Source organism: Paramisgurnus dabryanus, chromosome 5 (assembly GCF_030506205.2).
Source record: "Paramisgurnus dabryanus chromosome 5, PD_genome_1.1, whole genome shotgun sequence".
NCBI lineage: Eukaryota > Metazoa > Chordata > Actinopteri > Cypriniformes > Cobitidae > Paramisgurnus > Paramisgurnus dabryanus.
In genome coordinates, this window is record NC_133341.1 from 34,071,169 (window position 1) to 34,098,698 (window position 27,530).

At 38.7% G+C, this 27,530-nt stretch overlaps 2 protein-coding genes across 2 annotated transcripts; one reads left to right on the forward strand and one right to left on the reverse strand.

Moving 5' to 3' along the window:
• Positions 1–695: 695 nt before the first annotated feature.
• Positions 696–20,867, reverse strand: hook3 (hook microtubule-tethering protein 3). The gene is made up of 22 exons (XM_065251238.2): positions 20,566–20,867; positions 14,091–14,176; positions 13,571–13,643; positions 13,409–13,459; positions 12,828–12,960; positions 11,809–11,876; positions 11,660–11,722; positions 11,483–11,566; positions 10,060–10,223; positions 7,908–8,048; positions 7,631–7,832; positions 7,281–7,391; positions 6,823–6,907; positions 6,653–6,722; positions 6,293–6,433; positions 5,309–5,396; positions 4,140–4,174; positions 3,966–4,048; positions 3,774–3,874; positions 3,549–3,653; positions 3,375–3,446; positions 696–2,963 (listed from the first exon to the last, which is right to left on the reverse strand). Exons 1-22 carry the CDS (start codon positions 20,614–20,616, stop codon positions 2,823–2,825), a joined length of 2,148 nt encoding a protein of 715 aa, XP_065107310.1. The 5' UTR covers positions 20,617–20,867; the 3' UTR covers positions 696–2,822.
• Positions 20,868–21,092: 225 nt separating this feature from the next.
• rnf170 (ring finger protein 170) lies at positions 21,093–25,545 on the forward strand. The gene is made up of 6 exons (XM_065251239.2): positions 21,093–21,391; positions 22,276–22,351; positions 23,904–24,012; positions 24,101–24,174; positions 24,258–24,389; positions 24,472–25,545. The coding sequence occupies exons 1-6, from the start codon at positions 21,252–21,254 to the stop codon at positions 24,739–24,741; spliced, it is 801 nt and encodes a 266-aa protein (XP_065107311.1). The 5' UTR covers positions 21,093–21,251; the 3' UTR covers positions 24,742–25,545.
• The last annotated feature ends 1,985 nt before the right edge of the window (positions 25,546–27,530 follow it).

Below are 27,530 nucleotides of genomic sequence, written 5' to 3' on the forward strand. Positions count from 1 at the left end.
TTAAAATGAAATATGACACAAATATGAAAACTGAACTTCTGTTTATTTGTACAATAATTGTACAGCGTTTGTAATCAATTGTGTAGTTCTTCGCTGTGGAAAAGCCCAGAGGGTTAACAGCTCCTTCAATATTTTATGTGCACGAGTGAAGATCTTTGTCCATTAGCACCACCCATCATACAACACAGACAAAAACAATTCTAGGTATTTTGGCTTTAAAATGAAAAGTAATCCACTCAGATGTTGGAGAAGATGAAGACTCTTATGTTCCCTTTTACATCCAATAAACAGAACACCTATAGCTGCTCGAGAGAAGAGAAAATCATGGACAGTGTACCACTGAGGGCAGAAACTATGGAAGTGCAGGTCTGACAGTCAGTGGCTGTGGGTGGGGCTTTGTTTGTGTGATGTCATATTAACAAGTTTATCAAACTGCCATGTCTAAAGAGACTCCTTTGGTTTAATGAGGATTAAAAAAAATGAGTGAATTCTTTAACCTTCATCCTTGCTAGAGGTCTGTATTACATCAGCACATAGTCAAGCATCAGTTTGAGCTCAAAGCTGCAATCATCCACAGATCCACACAGAAGAATCACGAGGTCTGATGGACACTACAAACAGCCATTTTCAGAAGAGAACACCTTATAAACATCACGACTTCAAATATAACAAGGATCAGCACTCATCTCATATCCTGAATTTTTTATACAAGCTTTATTTACAACTTGAATAACAACTGTACAGTTTCTCAGCGTCGGAAGCACAAACTCATCAACAGAGTTTGGATGAAGACACATCATGAAATGCATCCCATAATCAATCAGCTCTTTAAAAACCCCTCAGCCGCTGACACACATACGGTATATGTACATATTGTATACAAGCAGTATAAAACTTGGCAAGAACATTTGCTACTTTAGCTCAATGTCATGAGAGCACGATGGATTAAAAACAAATTTATACATCAATCATAAAAGCAATGTGTTCAGTTATAGGTGATTGTGTGAGAAACCTCTTTCTAATACAAGCAGAAGAATTAAAATCCTCCACTAAAACACAAACACTGTTTGGAAGTTCAAATCAAACTTCTTTCATACACGTATACTGATAATTCAATGCATATTTATCTGTAACAGCTGTGAAAAAAGCAGCAGAATAAGAATTAAAATGGTTTTAATTCCTCGTTAAGAAACATCATGTCTAAAGTAAAATGCACACTGGTAAAATAAAAACGAAGGGTTGCAACACTGTAAGTAACACGTTTGATCTGAAACACTGACAAAACCTCGGCCGATGAAAAATACTGCGTGCGTGTCGTCATTACTGTTGTTCATTCACAGCAGCAAAGCCATACGAGCAAAACAAAAGAGAATAAATAAAAGTGACTCATGAAGGCACAGCGAGCACGCAAAGGCCAAATGTTCTGTGTGTAACTCATCAAGACTTCTGAAGGATTTCCTTTATATGAATCAGAAACTACAGGAGGAAAATACTCTCGCATTAGCAATGAACAACACAAATGAATGAGATGTGAGGAAAACTGGAAGTCTATCATTCATTAAAGTATAACGGTCACTGCCATGGGTCCAGCGAGGGTTCAAACACTGATCACAGGTTAGTTTGAAAACCCAACACACTGAGGCGTCATCATCATGATCATGTGATCACAGAAGGGTGTTAGAAGCACAAGCAGCACAAGGGTTCAGTGGTTATGACTGGCAGGTCATGATGGTGTGTTAGTTTTTGTGTCATGCAGCTCCGCCCCCTGCTGGTCATGCTTTAACATCACTGTGGTAGAGAGGAGATGAACACCTGTCAGTCAAACACTTTCTCTTACATGAATGTGTTTGCTAATCATTCAGTTTTTGTTTCTGTGGGGCTGTAATGTGAAGAAGAGAATAAAAAGCTCATAAAGTGACTCTTCTGACTGCAATAAAACTAAAAGCAGTCTTCATTTTCATCTTCTCAGTTTTCATTTAGTGTGGATCCAGTAATGATGGGTGGACATCGTCACAATATGTGATCTGTGTTTGTGTTAAGGCACAGTGAATGAAAACAAATCAGAACATCAAGAATGAAGATCTACAGGTAGCACAAAATCAAACTGATGCATCATCATCTACCATCACAATCGTGTATCTAGAATTTAAAAGGCAAAAACATATTGTCACTCTTTCTCACAAAATAAAGAAATTCAAAATATGGGACATATGAGAGAAAATTAAATATCAATGCGTGCACAGAGAGAACGTTGGGCTCAAAACAACCCAAGACCTTTCAGGCATCTTGACGAGTTTTAAGCAAAGATGCTGAACGGTCCAAAAAAAAGAAACACTCACACTATCCAATATACTCAAAACATATTGACTTCTCTTTCCTGCATGATTGTGTGCACAAAATAAAAATACTGCAAACTAGAGTTTATAAAATAAACCTGTCATTTAAAATATGCACTGAGGATCATGCTGTCGCAGACATTAAGACGGTTCATGCATCTCTTAAATGCAATCATTAAGAAGAGAAGAATCTGCTCAATTCTCATCATTTCAGATTAGAGCCACTTGACCTTGGGAGCATCTTCATTTTTGGTTATTAATATAAGAATAGGGTAAACGTTGAGCAGCATCTCTTCTTAAAATCCCTTAACAGAGCGCATCAGTGGAGTTGGAATAGAGAGGCGGGTCTATCCGATACCCTGATTTAACCCATCACGACCAGGAGGAAGGTAAGACTGTGAGAGTTTGGATCGAAAGAGGTGTCCCGATTGGCTACAGCGGCGCTGTGATGAAGGTAGCCAATGACGACGGACAGGGCAGGACTTTCTACCTGGCTGCAGTGGGCTGCACGTGGCCCTGATACGCCCGACGGGCGCTGGTCGCCTGTCTCTGCCGGGCCAGGAAAGATTGACCCGAGCCCGTGCTGGCCAGACGATCCTCAGCAGCTTTCTTCTGCAGCGCCATTCCCTGAGATGAGACATAAAACACAAATCGTGATGTCACTCGGCACAAAAATAGTTTATTGTTCAGAAATTAATTAGATTATTTTTCTCATAATCTTCATAGACATTCTTTGAAAAGTGCTTAATAATAGAGTGATAATCTTCATATTTGGTGTAACGTTTGTTCCAGCTTAGCAGCAGTTGATTGACAGGTGAGTAGGCGGTCTTTCGGCACCATTTATAAAGCTTAAAACAGTCAGGACATTTTCTTATATAACTCAGACTGTGTTAGTCTGATAAAACAGAATGATATATATCGAGGATGGCTTGAGGGTGAGTAAATCAGGGGGTCATTTTTATTTTTGGCTGAACTATCTTTTTAAAGAAACAACACTAGCCGAAACACAGACTGTTTTGTTGAATTGTTGATACACACCATGTTGTACCAGGCAGATACGATGAGCTTCTCCTCCTGATCTCGTTGAGACTTTGTTTTGTCATACTCCTTCTGTATTGATACACACACACACACACACACATCACAGTCAAATTAACACAAACAAATATAAATGTATATATAATGTGATTGCTGTAAGTGTGTGTGTTTGACCTCTAGTGAGTGCAGCATTCTCTCTCTCTCCTGCAGCTGATTCTTCAGAGCTTGAACTTCAGGAGCCGAACCTTGATTCTGTTTAGGGTCCAGAGTCCGAATCACCTGCACACACACACACACACACACACACACACAATTTACACAAACTTTAACATCAAACACACATCCCTCTCTCCACACCCATACACAAGCGCACTGCAAATACACATATACACAACTTACACTCTTGGCTTTTTCCAGGTATTTTTTGTATCTGTCCTCCATCTGTTTCATATCTTCATCTTTTTTCTTTAGTGCTTCATCTAGTTCTTCAATCTTCTGAGCTGAAATGATGAAGTGAGGATGATTATTAGTCTACACACAAACACACACGTGCACACAGCAGATATCTTTTTTTGAATCTCCGTATCTCACCACTTGAACACATTTTCGTCTCCAGGACTTCAATGTCAGAGCTTTTCTTCTGTAGTTCATTAGTGGCGTCCTTCAGTTTCTCTCTAAAGAGTAATGAGAAAAATCACATTTACTGTGTGATATCTATGATGACATCATCATCATTATTATTATTATCAGAAATCCAATACTCACAAATGTTCCTGACATTTCCTTTTCATTAAAGCAGACTGAAGGAGAAAACATATTTTACAACAGGTTTATCAAACAGACACTTATAGAGTAAAGGTCAACACTGAAGCGCCCCCTGCTGGACGTAACATCAGCTGAGATTCTTCATCTTATTAAAATATTACAGAGGAAACTGTGATGTATTTTTACACTGATGTTAATGTATGACAGCAGAGGGCAGCATTAAGTCTGTTAACAATCACACAACCATCACCAGAATCATTACATTACAATCACAAACAATCATCACAAAGACAGATTCTTATTCAATATTATAATTTTGTTTTTATAAACCTTGCATGAATATACTGTAGATTTAATCCATTTTTTTGTTTACCTTTCCTCTATAAGACCAAGCCAGCTGCTATGGCTAAACTCATGGTAAGAACCACTACATACACTAGTAATACCAAACACTGTCTTTCTGTAAAACTTTTGCACAGACATTTAAAATTCATATAAATGTGCTGATTTAAATTACGTAGCACAATTCAGTATTCAATCAGTTCAGTCAAACGCCACAGACACGTCCAAGCTCACATACAGCAGTAAAGCAGCAAATGATTTTAAATGGACAGAGAGAATTAAAACGATTTATGCATAAGCCATCAATCAGGTGGTAATAAATCTGATCTGAGGTCTGTGTCTTCTTACAGCTGCGCATGCTACAAACTGACAATCACAGATCAGCCACATGACACTGCTGCGGTTTCCCATGATGCCACAGTACTTACAACAACAGACTCAGAGAGAAATGATGAAGAGAGCAGAAATGGCTCATCAGAGACCTGATACAAACCACAGGCACACAGAGAGATTGAGAGAGAGAGAGATAGATAGAGAGAAAGACAGAGGGAGAGAGAGAGATCAAATGATGACAGTTTATGAGTTAGATAATGAGGACACACACACACAAACAAGTGCTTCTGATGATGTCATCACCCTCCACAATGAACCGAGAGAACGACCAATGGCAAGCCAGGATCAAACTACAATGTGAGTGACATCACATTAGTAACCACACACAGAGCAGAATGTTAGTAGAGGTGAGATACATGGACACATCACCCTATAAACTGATATTCAGTGTGACATCATCACCGTCACACATATGACATCATCATCAAACTCACATCATCTGATTTAGATCCATGCTCCTGAAGAGACTTCTGTAGTTCATCCACATCAGACTGTCTCTCCAGTAAACTCTGATTCAACAGCCTGATACACAAACACAAAGGTCAACGTGTTTACACAAAACCACAACCACACAAATCCATATATATATATATATATAATCATTTATTAGATAATTCTTAACTCAATGTATTATTTGATGTTTATTGGTATTATTTATACCGCTTCAGAAAATCCTGTAGCCTAGAAATCTAGACGCAGCCTAGCGGCCGCAAAATATATTTGCTGCCAGGGTTTAGTCTAGGCACTCACAATACACTTAACAGCTCCAAAAACCAAAATTTGGTCAGGCCAATCACATCGTGTGTAGCGTCTGTGGGGCGGGCTTAACATGATGACGACAGAGCTGCAACGGTTCCTACTTGAAAACAAAGAATGGCTGCTGCTGCTGGCGAACAGCTTTCTTTTGAAGCGGCTTTGGCCGCGACTCTGGAGGACTTAGACTTATGTTTTTCTTTGAGAGAAGAGCAAATAACCCTACTGAAGTCCTTTTTAAGCAAGAAAGATGTGTTTGGAGTTTTGCCGACTGGTTACGGTAACTACGTCACCTTCTTCGTTGCTCTTAGCGCTATCCTATTGCGTGCAGAGGCATTTTGAGGGACAACCTTATATCCTGCCCCTTGCATTGAGCCGTTTGTGTGAAGAGTTGCCAGACCTTACATCTTGATGTAGGTCTGGCTAACCAGGCTAAAAATCCTGAGTTATGAGTTGAAATCAGCTATAATTCAGATATTCAATTCAATTTTATTCATTTAGTGCTTTTCACAAATGTTTAATTGTTCAAAGGCAGCTTTCAATGAATAAAAACAAGAGAAAAACACAGAAAAATCATAGCACAACAAAAGTGACAAACTACAGTATGTATATTGTCTATGTGTTTTTTTGTGTGTGTGTGTGTGTGTGTGTGCTGGTGGACTCACCTGTTCTCAGTCTCCAGTTCGTTTTTTCTACTGTTGGCGTCCTCCAGTAAACTCCTGAGTAGAGCAATCTGTTCATTATCTGATCCCTCCTGAGCCAGTTTTAACATCTTATTTTCATGCTGCAGTCGAATCAGACGTTCCCTAATAACACAACAATCAATCAATGCACACACAATAATCACACATCTACACTTAATGATGACCAGTAAAAACACACAGGCACGCATTTGTGTACACACTCTGCAGAAAACACACAGGCAAGAGAGAATTTAACCACTACACAAGACTTTACTCTTTGTGTTGCTCACAAAGGATTTCAGTGAGTGTGTTTCTGTGTTTCTGCGTTCATATTTCACATACCTAACCTCTGGTGTGACAATTTCTGCAGCCAGCGAATCAGACGGCTCGTTACTTCCAAGTGGCACCAAACCTGACGAAACACAACTGATCAGACCCACTGATACACACGCACGCACACAAGCGTGTATATATTCTAAAACAAGTCTGTATAAAATGAGAGAAGGTGTCACCTGATGTGAGCTGAGACTCTTGAGCTTTGACACACCTCAGCTCTTCAATCGTCTCCTTCAGAGAGTCTCTCTCTGTTCTCATTCTCTACAGACACACACACACACAGAAAAAAGGGTTTAACTTGTGTTCATGCAGATACTTTCTGTGTGTGTTGTCTAACAGAATTAAGCATTTCATTAGTCGACTGTTAATTCATCACATTTAAACATCACTTCTACTTTTGGACATCCTGATTCAACAGCTCTTAACGTAGTGTTGCTGTACAGTTGATCATTGTAAGAACATCAGTTTAAAAGGACAACGGCTGAACACAGGGAACAAACACACTGATATAAATATACATCAAGTCACATCAATTATGCACAATGCATGAGAGCACACAAAAGAAAAACACATCATGTGAGAAAATGACTCCTGTGCTTAATAATTCCTGTTATTTAATAATGAAGTGTCTTACGTCTTTTTCCTTCTGAAGAGAGTCAACCTTCTCCTTCACTCGCTTATACTCAAACTCCATCTTATCAGCTTTTTTGGACTCTTCAGAGAGTTTGTTCTGAAGTTCCACCACCTGAAAACACGTCAGACCATTAAGAAATATGTTGACATGCATGTCATGTACTGTATGTATCATGATGTATTCCTGTGTGTTTGTTGACACCACTGAAGAAGAACAAACAGCAGAACTGCAATGCACATTAAACCGAGTTCTTGAAAATTTACTACAATTCGTAGAAAAACAATCATCTCAGTATCAGAACTCAAATGGAGAGTTGTGCCTCATAGCAGAAAGGTTCGGCCGGCACACACCTGTCTCTTGTAGGTCTCCAGCTGTCCTCGTGTGGCATTGGCCTTGCGTAGATCTTCCTCCAAAGTAACGGTGTTCTGCATGTAACTGGTGTTCTTCTCCTCCAACAGCTTCACCTGACGTCTCAAATCTCCAAGATCCTCCAGCTTCTTCTTATACGCCTCCACCTGAGCCTCAAGCTTCGACACTTTATCAGACGAGTGTCTGGTGCACACATGAATACGCGCCGTTTAGAGTTTATTCACAGGTTTGACCTCTGAACCCTGGATTATATCTCACCTGAGAACGTCGATCTCATCTTTGAGCGACTGCGCCTCCTCGGCCAGAGAAGTCAACTCCTCATTCTGACCTCTGACCTCCACCAACTCCTTCTCTAGCTCTTCACAACGGATACGGCAATCGTCTTTAGCGGCTTCCAGTCTGAAAACACACACGGGCACAATGACAGGACGTGTGAGGTTTTTAACCATCGCAGAACCTGAGCTGAAACCAAAGACTCACCGATTGATGAGTGCTTCTCATAAGAATCCCACAACCTTTACAATAATGTCACAATCTCGTAAAGGATTTATTTTCTGAAATAGATTGATTTCTATTCTTTATTTTGATCGCTTCTGACAAGTGTATTTTAGATCTAATCTACTGTAGCCACTGTGCATGATAGTTTGTGTTGTGTTTTTGTCTTTCCGGTACCGTGTTGGCTCGCCACCTGGTGTTCAGTGAAGAACGAGTTGAACGCAACTAATGTAATCATTGTGTGACAGACTAAAAGATGTTGAAGGTGAAACCAACACAAACACTGAAACGGCACGCGTGAGGCCTTTCAATAATGAAGCCAAAATACCATGAGGACCTAAAGATGTTTAAGATGCCCCAGTGAGAGGGTTTAAGTGCTCATTAGACACCTTTGTGACCCTCGTGCTCTGTGTTGTTACCTCCACTGGGGCAGATGTGCAGGCAATAACTGACAGTCCCAGTTCACCTGAGATACATCCAGACTGATCATCCTGTTATAAAATCCACAGTTTATGAGCTACCTACAGTCATCAACGGCTGATAACAGATAATAAAATGTGATCTGCTCATCTCTGTCACTTTTTAACCTTCATCTGATGCTTTGATTTAATGCAACCAAGAGCTTTAGATTGATCTGCTGAAGTTTACGGTTTTATCTTTGGACCACTGAAAGTGCAATCATTTTAATAGATATGAAACAAGTTTCTCATTCTTTCACATTATATCAACATAAGTTTTTATGTTATTTTAAAGAGCCCACTTACTCTTTCTCTAATTTAGCTCATATGTCTGTTTACTTGTCAGAGCACCGTCAATGAAATCTATTCCACTTGGGGTATGCCCAAATAAATTAAACTACAGCCTTGACCTTTAACGCTGCTGCTTCCTCAAATCCATTCCACTTGGCTCATTTAGAGTCCATATAAAAACTTCAAACTCCATTTCGTGTTTTCATTACTTCCACCCCTCTGTACTCATGCGAGTACAACACGCCAAGGTGAACAAAACTTTTAGGCTATAAGAGCATTCATTTAATGTTTAAAAGACATCAATTTTCAATTTCAATTTAAAGCACTTTATTGGCATGATTGTGTCACTTACAATATTGCCAAAGCATTATACATAAAACGAGAAACATACAATAACACAATATTAACAAACATTAATATTGTGTTTGTTAATATTGATGTCTAATATTGTATTAGACATCAGAATACAATAAAATGGCATCTATTCCAGTAAATGTTGGTTTTTTTTTCTGAGGGGACCCACCCACATTTCCAATTCCCTTGTAGCATTTGTGAGCTGTCTAAAGCCTTGGAAGATTTTTGTGCACTGGTTTTAGAGACGGACAGTCACGCACACCACACACACAAAACTTCTTACACAGAAAACAAATCTATTATTCCACTTGTGCTTAAATATTTAAAATGTCAAGGCCTGAAAGCATGTAAACATGATAACCGTTTGTGACTATGCAGTACTGGCTTGATCGGGTCTGTTAAATTTTCACACGTTAATTAATATGTTAAATGAACAGCCCTAATTTAGAATGAAGCAGAACATTAGATGAGCTTTTGTGTGATCTATTATGATTATATCTGAGGCTTCCATGAGATGCAGTTAATCACAAAGAAAAGCGATGAAACCAGCAAGTTGCATTACTGTTGAAGAGACACAATGATTTTTAGAGAAATGGACAGCATCACACGACCCACAGCCCTACGAGCCCTCATTGGTCCAAAGATTCCTCCCCTCGGCTGTATATTAACACCATATTTTCTTATTTGTTGTGATGAACCGCTTAGCATTTTCACCTTCAGTGTGAACGTACAGATTAATCTACTAGGACACAGCAGCATTGTAAAGTCACTGTATTGTGCCTCCTCTTACTATAAAACATCTTTCTTCTCACCTGAACGTCTCTTCCTGCAGCTGCTCTAGTTGAGTCTGGAGCTGCAGGTGTCTGCGACCCGCCGGGCTGTTCAGATCCTCAATGGAGTCCGACTGGTTGAGTCGCTCCATCAACAGCTGATTCTCAGCCAGCAGACTGCTCTTCTCCTCCTGAAGAGCGGCCACCTGAAGAGAGACAGACACACTGAGATGAGACACGTGCATCTATTTATTTAACTTACAATACAAAGCCACTTACAAATGAAGGAGAATTTAACATTGACAGAGAGAGCACATGGATTCTTCTGCCGAACAGCAGTCTTCTCTGATTTTTTCCCCGTTTTCATTCATACCATTCATATGAATGAAGAGTTTTTTTCCGCCTGTTAATTATAATTTCCAACAAGTCCAAACAAGTTTTGTGTTTTTCCTGCCGATCAGACGTCATCAAATTCTTCAGTGTAGCAGGTTAACAACACAAGATTTGACATTTCTTACTCCCTCATCATCATTGGTTATTTTGCTGTATAGCTAAAACAAAATCTATCCTATTATCTCATGACCATGACTGGATAGACCACATCAAGTATATGATATACAACAGTGAGCGGCCGTGTGTCAATATAGCTGTGTGGCATCAGAGTCGTTTTGTAAAGGAATTTTATTTTAAACCCAGAGATTAAAAAAAAAGAAAACACTTAAGAAGGTAATCAATACACTAACTAATCAAATCATGTGGTTACTGGCACACAAGGTGCATACAAACACTACGCTCAAGCAAAGCAGCAGTCACATGTAAACTTCAAGTGTAAACGCTGTTGACTTCACGTGTGCCTCATACTGAATATTCCTGCAAATTTAATTCAGCAATCCAACTGAACTGCAGGCAGGCACTGTGCTACAGTCTGCTTAAGATGTGCAGATTGCTTATTTTGCCCATGGTGACGTCTCTTGTGAATAAGCGGTGCTGTTGCAATGAAAACCACTGGGCAAGAGGAAATGAGTTTAGTCTGTGGCACAGCGCGCATGCAAGCCGCACGCACGGATAATGCTGACAAGAAACAGAAGAAAAAATAAAAACTCATTTACCCTCTCATCTAGTTCAATAAATTCTAACCTCAGTCTATCTCGTTCCTCTTGGACGAGGTACGCCTTCAAAAGCAAGAGGATGAGAAGTTATCACAATAATAAAGGAAACAAAATCCACTACAACACCTCCTTAAATTCAACATAACCCATATTTTAAATAACATGGTAGCTGTGCCAAGAAAATATTAGGCTATACAAACATTTAGAAAACCTAATAACGGAAAGAAAACAATTTATTAAAGAGTAAATGATCTCTAAACCAATGATGTCTGCTTAATAACACCGACATAAACACGGTTTGAATCAGTACAGATGTGGTGATCAATAATTTCAGGTGTTAATAACTTTGTCTTCACCTGCATGTCGAGTTCATGACAGCGCTGAGCGATTTCCTCTTTAGTGGACAAAGCCTCATTCAGGTCCTCCACCGTCTTCTTCAACTGAGCAAACAAACAAAACACTCTTCATAAGCGTCTGGTCCTCCATGTATTAATACCAATGAAATCAAAGTAACTATAAAAACCCAGTGGCACCTGTCTGTCCAGATCAATGTACGAGTCACTTCCTGCGGACACGGGCGTCTCTTTACTCATCAGCTGTGTACACAACAGTGATTAAACATTAATGACATGAGAAACAGCAGGTGTCAATCTAAAGACAGAGACAGAGATGACCTGCTGACCTCCTGGATGGCTGTCATGACCACGTGCTGGACAGACTCCTCCATCATCATTATGGTCTGGATATATTCTGGAAAACAAACATATCAAGACAAATCATTTTTTGGGAATGAACTGAGGCAGAGGGTCAAACCTTCATATCGGAGTTTAATTGAGTAAATCTCAGTCACTCAGATGGGATCAGCTTCTTCAATGAATTTATATTTAAGGTCTGCGAAAAGTCTGATATTAAATGTTACTGTGCACAGAAAAATGTGTAATTAACCACCCAAACATATTTGAATGATTAAAAAAAAAAACTCCAAAATAAGTTCTCAAAATCTCAGAAAAACAGGCAGAATTCTCTGCTCTCAATCGCAGTAAATAGGTGATCAAAAATCCTTGGCCTTGCCATGCCAGTGTGTATAACTAAAGTATAACATGGAGATGGGTCTACACTAGTTATATTCAAACATCAAGAGCTATTTATACTCATAGCACTAACAGCAGCAAAATAATAAAAATCAAATAAACAATCTTACTCAACTGGAAAGACACCATTAACCAGGTTAGGTCTCCAGTCGTTCTATACAAAAATGCCTTCCAATATACTGACATATAACGTGAAACATGAAACGGTTTTTTTTGTTTGAAAGCAGAGGGTCTGTTCTTTCATTTGGTATATTGTATGTTTATATATTTAAAGAAGAACATTTTCTGGAAGGCATTAAACTTTGGTGAAAATCATGAAAAACGCTGGCGCTGGCTGGCAACTTTTTAAAAAACGCTGGCGGTGAAAGAGTTAATAAGCGAATCCTTTAATAGACAAACCAAAATAAATTTTTAACACCACACTCAATTCAATGTTATTACAAAAAAAAATAATAGTAAAATGATCAAATAACTTTTAAAAACCACTTTTTTACCAGTTGTAGGTTTGGTTTAAGTTAGTAAGAGTGATTTAAGGTCTAGCTAGCTTATAAAACATACCACATAAGGCCAGGATTCATGCATCTTTCAAACATCTAAATAACAAACTCACCCTGTTTCTGTTCACAGTTAACAGCACAGCCCAATATGAGCTGCAACATTCGACCCAATTCTGCTGCATCTGAGTGTTCTCCAATAAGACTGACATCCGGAAGAGTGAAATCATTCATCTGTTGCCCCAACACCTGCAGGAACAGAGTAGCGAAACAACAACACATCAACAAAACACAACAGCCATCTAACTACACAACCACTGCTAGATGAAAAATATCTCCCAAATTTGAAACAGTTTTAATTGGTAAAATTTAGGCCAATGACACACGTGTCAACAAATCAGTGACTTTCTTTACATAATAGACTGAGTAAAAAAGAAAGAATAATTGATGACAGGCCATTGAATTATTGTAAAATAATGCACATCCCAGGTGATAATGTGTGCATTATTTTCAAAGGACCAGAGTCAATTATTCCTCTTATTTTAAGCTATTTGACAGCTCAGGTGTGCAGTCTACAGAAAAATAATCAACACCTGTGCAACATTTCTCAACCAATCAAAATAAAGCATTCAACAGCCATATGGTAAAAAGTACTATTTATCTTTCTAAAGTACAGATTTAGATTGTGTCTTCTTACCTCATGGTTGTAATCCAGAATCCCTTTCAATATTTTCTTTAAATTGCTGATCTGAATAAAAGAAAATGAAGCAATAATTGAAAAGAGCGATGCAGAAATAAAATAGAATAAAAATGAATTAAAACTGAATCTGAAGATAAATGAATCACAATCGATCAATACCTTTAACCTCCAATTGTCCCCGACATCAGCTTTAATACGAGCGATCCAAGCGTCAGTAAAGTACATCCCATCACTAATACACACAAAACACATGGTACACATTAGTGTTAAACTATCTTTAACTATGAACCAGTTCAGGCTAAACTCTAATTTACTCTAAGTTATTGTCAATAATTTTATAGTAAAATATACTGAAGAACATCAAAGCTCAACAATGAAAGATGATCCAGCAATGAAACATTATCACACACACACACACACACACACACACACACACACACACACACACACACACACACACACACACACACACACACACACACGATATGTACATGTGCTAGAGCTGGGCAAAAGATCGCCTGCGATTATCATGTCGTCAGTAAAGCCGGTTCGGTGATTAGTAGTAAATTGCCATCACCTGCTTTCAGGTGAAAACCGAACCAGCTTTATGGATGAGACATGCATGAGAATCGTGGTTTTTTTTGCCCAGCTCTAACATGTACAAATGAATGCGACTTACATTTTCTGTAAAACCTGTGCCATGGCCACTCCACTTGTCAGCTCATCTACTGCTGTACATGAAGCCTCCACTCCAAATGTCTGAATCTATAAAACACAACACACATCAGTACGGCCAGAATATGTATACAACTTAAGTTACTGTAAATTACACAACTATGTACAGAAACAAATCATACATTGTCTGTGTTATGGGCGTTTCACATGGTACATGGCAGTCGCGAGTGTCTAGTTCATTTTCAATAGGAGACGTGCGTAAAACTGCATAAGTGGGCTGTTACAGATGTGGAGTGGAGTCGGTGGACCCCCAAAAAAAGAGTCGGCTCTTCACCGCAGGAAACGCTGAAAATTTATATATTTGCACTAAATGCGGCACAAAGCTCTTCCACTAAACAAGACAAGCTGTAGCCACCCCCCCCCCCCCAAAAAAAGCTAATCAAATGGTTTATTTTCCACCAAAAACAATTTACATGATAGCAAACTGTTAAATAATTCAACAGTTTGCAATCAAATGCCAGAAATTCAGACTGCGACCAGTTTTTGAGACAGACAGCATAAGCATTTTTTACAAGTACTCGAGCATGTGCGACCTGCAAATTTGAAATTTCTTCTAGTTGTAATTTCATGTTGAAAGACAAGTAGATCGCGGGCCCACAAGTGTGCAGTGGCGATTCAGACATGGGCAACAATTTCCAAAGCGACTTACAAATATGGAAGACAATGGAAGTAATCACATCAACAAAAGGGCAGCAGTGCATAACTCTGAATCTTGTCCCTGTTAGCAAGTACACAACGCAGTACACAAATCAGTGTAGTTTTTTAATAAAGGAAAGAATGAAAGAAGAGAATATGATATTTAGTAAGTGCCAGTAGTACAGGGTCAGGTGTCAGCCGTTTAAGGGCTTATAACAACCATAAACATCTACGTTTATTTTCAAAAGATGTCTTCGATGATGGTATTCTATAGAAATATAGACCATATTTTTTGGTATTCCTATTTTGACACTTAACAGCACAACAAGACATTTTCTAGTGAGTTATCTTGCTCGTTTCACTTGTGAGTAATTAATTTCCACAGTTTTTCTGCCACTACATCGCGCACGCAGCTTGCAGTGACGTAACTGTGACGTCTATTTGCAAAAGGTCTATAGGGCGTACTCTTACTATGGGTACTGAACCAAACCTGAGTACGCTTAGCCCCCTGGTTCGATTGACAAGTGTGATTGCTCCATACCAAACCCTGCAGACCAATCGGTTTATGACATTAAATAAGCGTGACAGAGATTTTAAAGCAAGAGTAGTCTGCTCTCAAATCTCTCTGTTATTACCTTAATGTGACATGTAAGCCAGTCTCAGCGCCACATGAAGTCAAACGCACCTAATAAACCACAAACTTATAATTACAATGTACTCCTTTGTGCTGACTCTGATGAGAAAGCTCGCATATCTTCTGGTTTTCTTTAAAACAATCGCTTTGTACACGGGTCCGGATCATAAAGTGTAGTGTCAGTAGAGAAGTGGGGACAATGACACTAGTGTACAGTACAGCACAGTTATCTACAATGTGAGTACGGCCATAGAAAACATGAAACTCGTTCAGTTCAGTTCATAAAAACTGCGTTGAGATTTCACTCCACTTTAAAAGAGAAACAGGCAGCAACATTTACAGTGAAAGTATTTATAATGTATTCATTATAACTCAACTGACTTGCACAAACTGTTTTGCTGTCAGGTTAAATTAGTTTTCTTGAGTACTACAGATGAATGTTCACTTCATTGATCTGACGGTGAGATTTTAGAAGTGCATTTGATTATATCAACAGAAGATGTGATGACAGCTTTAAAGTCTTCAGCTCTCTAAACTAGGGCTGTCACTTTTCGTTCGAAAATCGATTGCACAATCGATCGGACCAACCAAAAAAAGTTTCGAAAACAAAAATAGGCAATCAATTTTAACCAAATATGTACACTATTAATTTTAAAAGAATTAAACAGTTAAAAATATAGATGTAACAAAACTCACAAACAAGCAGAAAAGAAAATAAAGAATTCCGAAAGTGCATTAGGTGTACAAAAGCTAGACAGAAAATACCCAGCAATTTTACGCACCTATAGTTTCACGCTTTCAATCGCTGCATCTAGTGTTTTGCAAAGAAAACGGAGGACAACGTCAATAAACCTGTGCAACACGAGACAGCGTCGAAATTGTGACCTTACAGGAGATGATGAGTTATGACAAGGAGCCACCATTGCGAGCTGACAGCGACCCGCTTTTGTGATGGAAGATTGGCAGTACAAAATACGCAGCTGGCAACGAAGTACCCGAGTTTCCCATGGACATCAGTGCGGTCGGAGTGCGTCTTCTCAACAGATGGACATATAGTGAATGAAAAACGCTCTGCTCTTGACCCCTAAAATGTTGATCGACTTGTTTTCCTGACCAATAATTTGTAATGGCCCTAGTCTTTTTGCGCATTTCATTATGCCTGCCTAGTGCCGCCTAAGTGTTCGTTACGTTTAATAAAAAAATACACAGCATGTTCTCCACTTCAAGTTCTATTTAAAGTTTCATTTTTGAACAGTTGTTTGAAATGGATCGAATCATTATTTAAAATAATTTTTGAATTGCCTAAATCATAAAAGCAGCCGGTTGAAGCCTGCAGTAATGTTTTTCATTTATGGCAGCAGTCCACTCTGCATATTTTTTTAGAGAATGCTGCACTACTGTTGCTGTTTTTTATTCTGCACGAAACTTAATGACAATGAATAAGAAATATTGCTGACTTGTGCGTGTCAGGCGCTCTCTTTGTCTGTTATTTGGCGTTGAAAATGGAAACGTCTTTTACATGGAAAATCGATTTTACAATCGATTCAATGAACACTTATATATAAAAAATCGAAAATGATTTTTTTCACAAAAGTGACAGCCCTACTCTAAACTGTGTGTTCTCCATTCATGTAACTGCACTGAGCCAGCGTGAATAACAAACTGTGTTCACAGTCACAACAACAATACACAAGAGTCCAGTCCAGCACTCGGCTTGACTACTGGCTTAAAGTCAAGATGTATGGTGAACATATGTGATGCCTTTCTCATCAGTGGACATCTAAATACAACATCAACCGTTTCAAAACACAAAGTAAAAAACAAACAAGATCAAAATGAACCCAAATGGCCTTTCACCAAGACTCTCTCCTCTATTGTTCTGCTCCAACACTAAATTCAGGAATGAGAGGAAGTCACACCCAGACGCAGGAAACCAAGTCGTGGTGTCAATTTAGCCTGTACTTCATGACAGATCAACGTCAGGAACTCAGTGATCTCACACCATCAATTACACGCACCAATCAGTTAGTGCTGAAGTATAAACAAGACGACACAGATCAGCTGAGTTCAGCGTGTCTCCGCTGGCGTCTCGCCGCTCACAGCAGTTATGTGTGGAATTTAAGATGTCAACGTGGGTTGGGGCGAGCGAAGTCTGGCTGTACATTTGCTTAAAAACAAACTTCTCATTACTGCAGTATTTCCTGGACAATAAACACTAATTAAAGTCTATCAATATTTACTATAGTAAAACTGCCACACTGATTTTAGCCAGAACCACCTGCATTACACTAAAGAGTAATAGTGACTGCTGGGGTGCTTCTCAATTCTTATTTGTGCAACTTCGTTTCCTTTCAGATGAGAGGACGGAGGAGACAAAGTATTAGGTGAAATGATATCCTCTTCCTCGCGGTGCAATTAAAGAATAGAGATGTCCTACAAGATGGTGGAGCTCAGTCGGTTAGGATGTAAGACGTAGGAGCGAGGAGACGAGGAGGCATATTATATTTAAATCTATGATCAGATGATCAGCGTTCCCTCGCGTATGCCAAACAGAACCAGTGTGTTAACCAGTGGCCGCTGGTCAATAGGGGGTGCCACCCCCCTAAAGTTGGCCAGAGATGAAAGCTACTTTAATGTGTTACCAAAAAGGTTAAATATTAGGGCTGTCACTTTTGTGAAAAAATCATTTTCGATTTTTAATATATAAGTGTTCATTGAATCGATTGTAAAATCGATTTTCCATGTCTAAAAAGACGTTTCCATTTTCAACGCCAAATAACAGACAAATGTAAAGAGAGCGCCTGAAACGCACAAGTCAGCAATATTTCTTATTCATTGTCATTAAGTTTCGTGCAGAATAAAAAACAGCAACAGTAGTGCAGCATTCTCTAAAAAAATATGCAGAGTGGACTGCTGCCATAAATGAAAAACATTACTGCAGGCTTCAACCAGGCTGCTTTTATGATTTAGGCAATTCAAAAATTATTTTAAATAATGATTCGATCCATTTTAAACAACTGCTCAAAAATGAAACTTTAAATAGACTAACTCGAAGTGGAGAACATGCTGTGTATTTTTTATTAAACGTAACGAACACTTAGGCGGCACTAGGCAGGCATAATGAAATGCGCAAAAAGGCTAGGGCCATTACAAATTATTGGTCAGGTAAACAAGTCGATCAACATTTTAGGGGTCAAGAGCAGAGCGTTTTTCATTCACTATATGTCCATCTGTTGAGAAGACGCACTCCGACCGCACTAATGTCCCAGGGAAACTCGGGTACTTCGTTGCCAGCTGCGTATTTCGTACTGCCAATCTTCCATTACAAAAGCGGGTCACTGTCAGCTCGCAATGGTGGCTCCTTGTCATAACTCATCATCTCCTGTAAGGTCACAATTTCGACGCTCTCTCGTGTTGCACAGGTTTATTGACGTTGTCCTCCATTTTCTTTGCAAAACACTAGATGCAGCAATTGAAAGCGTGAATCTATAGATGCGTAAAATTGCTGGGTATTTTCTGTCTAGCTTTTGTACACCTAATGCACTTTCGGAATTATTTATTTTCTTTTTCTGCTTGTTTGTGAGTTTTGTTACATCTATATTTTTAACTGTTTAATTCTTTTAAAATTAATAGTGTACATATTTGGTTAAAATCGATTGCCTATTTTCGTTTTCGAAACTTTTTTTGGTTGGTCCGATCGATTTTCGAACGAAAAGTGACAGCCCTATTAAATATATAGTGCAACTTAATACAAAATAAAAATATTTAGTTGTACTATTTCACTGTTAGTCATGTTATCATTTATTACAATCATTTGAACAAAAAACAATTATTATCATTAAAACATGAAATGACGGATAATAATTGACTATGACAAGATTTTTAAAAGTGAAAAAGTCTAACACAACCTTATCTGGTGTGTGTGTTTGTGTGAATGATTACCTTGATTAGTTCATTACTGATAATTAACCCACATACCCAAATTAGATTCATAGTTCATTTATTTTATGCTTTAACATTTGACTTCAACAGGAAAATTTTCAGCATTTTAGCTAAGGCGTAATGATATCCATCACCTGATAAACAGCTATTTACAGTCCTGCATTACTAAAGTAAAAGTTTGATTTTAAATTTGTTTCCGCCCCCTAAATTTTTAAGGCACCAATCGCCACTGGTGTTAACCAAACTGGTGTCACCCACATAGAGGTGTCATCAACACATGCCTGGTTAACAGTCAATCTTCACTTCTCATTTTTATTACTGACTGTGAAGTGTTAAAGTTTGGGTCAAGCACTGCATTGATTGACCCAAATGTTCAGCTGATCTCAGTGACTCAACACATAATCCTCAAATTCAAATCTAAGGTCACTTGTGTGATCGGCCCCTAACCCTCATCATCATCATCATCCTCATCATAATCATCATCTCCTCGGTGAATGACGTCCATTTACATGCATGTGTCAGATATAAACAATCCTATTACAGCTGCAGCTCAACACAGACATGCCAACACAGTGCCTGACCTGACTGTACTCATTTACCTCAAGACAAAACTAGTTTTACCTAAATACCTTACAGTTTAGGGTTAGGTTTGGGGTAAATTATAAACAAAACAAACATACGACACGCCAAGAGACACTGATCAAGCAATGATGACATGAACAACATAATAGTCGGAAAACACAATGTTCTGGATAATCAACTGATCTGAAGTCAGTGATATTTAAATCTGTCAGTCATTATTTAGCTTTACCTACAATCATGTAGTTACAGATCAGTGATTGTTTCATTTGAATCTGGATTGAACATCACTGTCTCTTCATTATTCAAATATATTCATGTGTGTTTTTTCCTCAATGACAACTGATTTAAAGATGTAAGTTACACATAACATGTTCATGCAAAACCTAAGATAACCTATATAATCATTCACTGATTACCTTGCTTATGTTCAATGCAGTTAAAAAACTACTCCATGCTATTACTACTGAAACATGTTCAACATTCTTGTCCGATTATGTTTGTAAAAAAAAAAACTGTAAAAATGAACCGACCGAGTTCAAAAACATTATGACTAAAACAAAGAGATTATAACAGACAGTTATAATCGAGACAATCTCGAACACGGACGATAAAACATTAAACTTACCCATGTCAAGAGACTTTCACAGACTTCAACTCGATCCAGAGTTTCGCTCATATTCGATTCAGACTGAATTCGGATAAAATGTCGCTGTTTGTTTGGTCGACGGCCAAATAAATAAACGGAGCGAAATCGACGTGAAACAGAAAGCCGCCGCTCACAGTCAGCTTAATTTCCACTTATATGTGATGTGGTGTTGTCGAGATGAAGGCTGAAACGGGGATTTTAATAAATAAATCGCCGCTGACAGACAAACATTCACCGGTTTCACTCTGACGAGATTTTTTCCAGACACAAGGGGTCCTTCAGCTGCCACCCAGCTAATGCCAGGCCGAATAATGCCTGACGAAAAATCACTCATGAGAATTATGACAGCTAATGCCTGACAAAAATCACACTGCAGGAAATTTTATTTTAGGGGAAAGACGGATCTAATAAAGCAGGAAGAAGTTTGAAACAATACATATTTGCACGGTTAAAACAAAATATGACAGGCAGTAAATCGGACGGCGTTTCGATAAGGTGACGTCAGAGAAAAAAATGCGGAAAAGATTTACTGTCTGCCATAACACACAAGCACTAGCAAGTTTCTCTGCTTAAATGTACTTGTGTGATTCTTTTTATTGCCGTCTGAGAAATCTGTATATGCACGTGTTCAATCATTTTTAAGGGGGAGGATATGAGCAGATGTAATGGAAGGAAACGAGGGTTTGGACGCGAATCCTTTGATTCCAGATGAAGAGTCTCTTATTGAGGGTGTGAGTGACCCGGTTTTGCTGGTGCTGGTGTTGAGCGTGACGGTTCTGGCTGGTCTGGTGACTCTGCTGTGCAGGTGAGAGACCCACAATAGAGAAGCACACTGACCTGGCTGTGACATTACACAAGACATGAAAATAATCATATACTCCGAGAGGAAAGTTATGTAGGATTTTCCTCTATTAAACACAAGATGAATTTTCTTTCTGTGTAGTTACACAGTCTTGTTTGAAGCTTAAATTTGGGCCTGTTGTTAATCAGCACACAAAGATTTAAAATGATTTAATGAGATTTGGAATATAGTGCCTGACAACAAGTTATTATAGGTTTAGCTTTATGGGGCAAGCACTTCACACAGGGCCACGTGGGAAACATTAAAGTGTGACAAACATGTAAAAAAAATTCAGGAAAGGGGCCAACACTTTCACACACACATTCACCTATTCATACACTGACGTTGGTGTCAACCATGCAAGGGTTAGATAAAGTCTTTGTAAAGCGTCCTTGAGCATAGAAAAGGCGTTATAGAAATGAAACATATTATTATTAATTTAAAAACATCTTTCACTTTAGTCCGACATATCTTAACATATATCAGTGCTGTGGTTTTGTCTCAAGATGTACGCCATTATTGTGTGTTGTATGTTTGTAAAAACGACTTAAATGTCCTAATATAAGCAAGGTGTAGTTTTGGATTAATCTAAACCCTGTCAGGGAAACTGAACCTTAGATATATTATAACTATGTAGTCTAGATATAAATTACATTTGTGGTGCTTTTGTGATAATGTAGAATTTTACCTTCTGTGTTATACCTGTTTAATAAAGACATAAGAAAACCACGACAGGGTTTTCATTCATGAGCAAACCATTTTAATGATCACATAACTTTACTTTTATGTTGAACATCGCAATCCTCTCTTCTTCACACCCGTGTGATCTGGTTTCATCTGTGTGTCAGGACTGAACAGCAGAGGATTCATCCAGAGAGTCAGGAGCATGTGCGTGTGGTCAGAGAGCAGCTTCAAAACGAGCAGGTATGAAGTAAATATGACACCATTACTGTATTAAGAAGTCAGGTTTAACTTTAGCCCTTTTCTTACACTAACGCTCTTCAGAACATAAAGTCAGGTAGAGGAATATCCCTCCATGGCTGATCTCAAATCAGGCTCAGTCCCATGGCATGGTCCTGGAGTGCCGACGACTGATGTCCTGCAGATTTTAGCTCCAACCCTGATTAAACCTCACCTACAACCCCATTCACACAGACCTCTGGTCCCAGAAAATACCTGTAAAATTGCCAGACAAGCGTCTGTGTGAACAAAAACTCGTTCCGTTAATCTTCTGGGATCGTTGCCGGAAAGAGGACCTAGTAAGATACGCGGGTAACCCTCTGTGTGAACAGAAAGCCGCAAGAATGCCGTAATGGGCGTGTCAAAGTGAGGACGCGTGCGTCATCATCACAACACAAGTTATGGTTCAGATCCTTACAAAGAGGGATAACATGCATATAAACATTCACCACGAGAAATGGTGCAAACTAGATTGAAGCAGTTATCAGGAAATGATAAATGAGACGCATAAACAATGACGCACGTGCCGTAGTGAGGACGCGCGTGTCATGGCAACATGAAGTTGGTTCAACTCTTTAAAATGAGGGATTTACAACATTCACTACGAGAAATGTCAGCAAACTGGACTGAAGCAGATATCAGGTAAGTTAGATTATTACTTACTGCGTTGAAACGGAGATCATTCAGCAGCATAAAAGAATATCGCGTCACGTGCTCATTTGAGCTATAATAAAGGAAAATACCCGCGCGTCATCCTAACAAGATATATAGTTCAGCACCTCAAAATGCGGGTTTTAAATGCATATAAACAATCACAATGAGAAATGTCTGAAAACTGTATCAAAGCAGAAATCAGGGAGCTCGTCAAATATCCACTCTGAAGCTGAGATCATTCACCAGAATAGAACTGTGCGTTCACACGCTCCTTTGTAGTCTTATCATAAACAAAAATGCACGCAAGTTGTTTCTGGAGAGAGAAATAATAAAAAATATGCAAACTTCAGACGCTGCGTAGAAGAGAGGGCGGGACTTTCAATAGGTCACGTGTCTTTCCGGGACCGGGTAATCATGTCAGTGTGAATGAATAAAATATCAAACTGTCCCGGAAAATTCCAGGATGCCTGTCCTGTGTATCTTACGGCATATCTGTGTGAAAAGGGCTTACCTGTAGTTTTCAGGTGACTCTTTCTGTGTGAAAAGGGCTTACCTGTAGTTTTCAGGTGACTCTTTAGACCTTGATTGGTTATTCAGGTTTGTTTGATTAGAGCTGGAGCTAAACTCTGCAGGACATTGGCACCACAGGACTGAAGTTGCCTACCCCTTTGTTAGCACATCGGATCTGGACGCGTCAGATATATGCTAGTTTAAATTTGGCCTGCACTATGTTCCTTCAACTAACCCCCTTTATAATCTTTGCCATCCGTAAAAAAAATGTGTCAAAAGGTCCCTTATGCTTAAAGTAAAATGCTGAATGCCATGTGATATCTGTGCTGACTCTCACGAGCGTCTCATCTAGGTGTCGTCTTCAGAGTCCAGACATCAGTACTACTCCGATATGTCGTGTCCCGTGTGTCTGCAGCAGGCCGTACTGCCCGTAGAGACTAACTGCGGCCACCTCTTCTGTGGTTAGGAGCGTTCTTATATTGATTCATTTACAGATTACCAGTGTGATTTTATCTGAGCATTCATTCATTTGGTCGTTTTTAATCAAAGGTCCGTGCATCATCGCGTACTGGCGTTATGGAACCTGGCTTGGTGCGATCAACTGCCCCATCTGCAGGCAAATGGTAAAGCTTTGCTACAGTTTAAAAATGGTTTGGGCAGTGAATTGTTCTGTATGTGATCAGGTGGTTTGTCGTCTGTTGATCAGGTGACCCTGCTCTTCCCGCTTTTCCACGACAACGGGCGCAGCGCTCGGACGCAAGACGGACAAGTGGAACCTGCTACGATTATCAATGGCATCAATGATTACAACCGCAGGTTCTCTGGTCAACCCCGATCGGTGAGTTACTGTCTTTAAAATGCTCTTATTGAGAGCCCCATGTAATTGTTTGACTAATACAGATCGTCTTCCTGTGTTGCAGCTTGTGGACCGTTTGCGGGACGTCCCCACGCTGCTCCGGCACGCTTTCAGAGAGATGTTCTCTGTCGGTGGGCTCTTTTGGATGTTCCGCATTAGGATCCTGCTGTGTCTGGTGGGCGCGTTGACCTACCTGGCGGCCCCGCTGGACTTAATCCCAGAAGGTGTGGTCGGCCTGCTGGGCTTCATGGATGATTTCTTTGTCATCCTGCTCCTCTTCATCTACATCTCCATCATGTATCGCGAGGTGGTGACGCAGAGACTGGTCGGCTGAGCGGATCACACGCTCCTGCGGCACACCTGAGCGTCTAAGTAATTCAGGAGACTGGATTTCGTCCCATCAGGGGGTAAAGTCCGCTTGTGCTTCTGTTCTTCACCATTGTTTGGTGAAATGTCACATTTCCAGTTAATGTATCTCGCAAACCTGAACTCACTTTGGGAAGCCAAATTGTGTAAACAATAACAGTTGTTTCATTTCAGGTCCTATTGAGAAAATAATTTATTTTTTCTTATCCAATGGAAATTGGTAATTTGTTTTTGTGTGTTTTAAGCATAAAGAAAATGTGACTTTTAAAACAAAAAGAAAACACTATTTGACAATAGGATATAAAACCTGTCCAGATATAATTCCTAATACATTACACATGTATCTTGTTATATTTACTGGAAACAATATAAGAATTTATTTAAATCCTGTTGCATATACTTTTTAGTAGACCTGATAAATGAGGCTTGGTGTTCTCCTACAGCCGAAGCCTAGATTTTTCAGAGCCATCAGTAATGTTTCATATTGAGAAAGACGCGTCAGAAAGACATTTTTCAAGCTGAAGCGTGCTGCGTAAATCCTTAAATCAGTTGCCTTATAATAAAGTCACAGACAGACGTTTTCAGTTGTAAATGTTTTCTCTGAGGGTGACACATCTTTCTGAATGTGATGATTTCTGCATTAAAGAGAGAAAATCCTGTATGGTCACTATAAAAAGTGACATTGAATGACAGAGATTGAATGTAATTGTGTGAAGAATTTGTGCTTGCAGCTCAATGTGAGAAAAAAATCTTTATTAAAGATTATAAAACAACATTGCTGATGAATTTATTTTGAGTGTCATGTTTATAAACAATTTGCGGCCCACCATCTTATCCCTTTTGTTGGATTAAATACAATTTAGTAAATAGGACTTTCTCAAAGACTAGAGCTAATAAGGATGTTTATTTTTAGGGTGTAGATAACTGTCGCATGAGCTCTATGAATGTAAAATACAGCAGATAAGATCTTTATTGTCACTGTGCTGGAGCAACCTCCAGATGCCTTCATAATAAATACAGATACATGACATATATATGTACAATGTACAATATTCACCATACAATATACACGAGACAATATTCACAAGTCATAGATAGAGTATGAGCACTACACAGTACCCTACAAGTAACACAACACAATACAACCAGAACATAAAGTGCAAATGTTTGTAAAATGTAAACATTGTGTGAAAAAAAAGTGTCATGTGTTAGAATGGACAGTGCAAAATAGATAACACGTGAATAAATCTAGAGGTGGTTTCCCAGACAGGGGTTATCTTAAACCAGGACTAGGCCTTAGTTTAATTATGAAATATTACTGCAAACATGCCTTACTAAAAACATTACTTGTGTGCATATTGAGGCAAAACAAAGGGTACTGATTTATTTTAAGATATGTCACTGCAAGTTCTTTTCAGTTTGGACAGCTCTTATATTTATTTTAGTGTAGTACTAGTTTAATCCCTGTCCAGGAAACCACCCCATAAACATTATAAAGTAACGTGCTAGAATAGTAAAGTGTCTCTCGGTCAGTGATGTGTTTAATAGTGCAATTGCTCTGTGATAGAAATAGTTTTTGAGTCTTGTTGTGTGGGCCTGTGGTATCCTGAATCATTTAACAGAGGGCAGGAGGGTGAACACGTTATAACCTGGGTATGAAAGGTATTTAATGATGCTTAGCTTTACTGGTGTAACAGGACCTATACAGTTTTATGAACTGCTAAACCACTAAACCCCAATCTCTGAACCAAATACATAGTGGACTAAACCCATTTGTCAAATCATGCACTCTTTCTCTAAACACAAACTTCTCACTAAAACACACATTTTACACTCCAATGCATAAATACTAAACACAGGCAGGCAAAAGTTGAACACCACTACAATACAGTTGTCATCAAGAAAATACAACAACTCAAGATTGTACACACTTTTTTCTAATGTTTTTTTAACCAGTTGTATAAATTGGAAACAGTCTGAGATTCAGGTGAAGAGTATGATGAAGAACAGGACACAAGAGACGATGCAGTTGACAAAATTTGTAGTTGGATTGCTGACTTTTTACAAAATACAAGTGCTGCCTACAGTAATATTGAAAACTTACTATTCCTCGAGGTACTTACAGTAAAGTATTCACTATATTCACTAAACTAAACTTGTGATTACAGTTTTTTAACAGTATTTGTCAAGTGTGTTGTTATATACAATAAACATGGATTGTTCTTTAAGCAGATGTCCTGGATGTTGTGTTTTTAATTTCTTAAGGTAGTGTCTAATGGATGCTCTGTAGTGTTTTATATTATAGACATGTGTGTGTATGATTTGAAGTTTAGTTTGATTTTAAGTACATGTGAAATGGTTTTAAAGGAATTGTTTGATTTTATCTAGAAGAGTCAGGGGTTCTGTGAATTTGGATTTGTGTTTAAGGTTTTGAGAAAATGAGTGATGGTTTCAAAAAATTTGCTTTAGCAATTCAGAAAAACTGTAATAGGAATTGTTTGATGGCTCTGATAGTGATGATGCAGTGCTTGTGTCGATCAGCAGGTGGCAGTAACAACTAACTAACAGCTTCTTATCAAAAATGTTTATATCATAATGATTCATTAGCATCGTTAATACAGAACAATCATGGCTAAAACAGAACTTTTTATTGCTTAATGAAAATAAGACTGAAATTATTTTATTTGGTGTTAAAACATATGATGACTATGCCCCTCACTTTGGCCATCTAGCTTCTCACTTGACCCCTGTAGTTAA

Bases quoted from the DNA above. Each gene is read 5' to 3' on its own strand.
- hook3 (XM_065251238.2), bottom strand. From the start codon at position 20,616: ATGAGCGAAACTCTGGATCGAGTTGAAGTCTGTGAAAGTCTCTTGACA. The intron at 11,723-11,808 runs GTCAGCAGGTCA...TTGTGTACACAG, and splicing joins TCATGACAGCCATCCAGGAG to CTGATGAGTAAAGAGACGCC. The intron at 4,175-5,308 runs GTGAGTTTGATG...TTTCTCCTTCAG, and splicing joins ATGGATCTAAATCAGATGAT to TCTGCTTTAATGAAAAGGAA.
- rnf170 (XM_065251239.2), top strand. From the start codon at position 21,252: ATGGAAGGAAACGAGGGTTTGGACGCGAATCCTTTGATTCCAGATGAA. The intron at 21,392-22,275 runs GTGAGAGACCCA...TCTGTGTGTCAG, and splicing joins CTGGTGACTCTGCTGTGCAG to GACTGAACAGCAGAGGATTC. The intron at 24,390-24,471 runs GTGAGTTACTGT...CCTGTGTTGCAG, and splicing joins TCTCTGGTCAACCCCGATCG to CTTGTGGACCGTTTGCGGGA.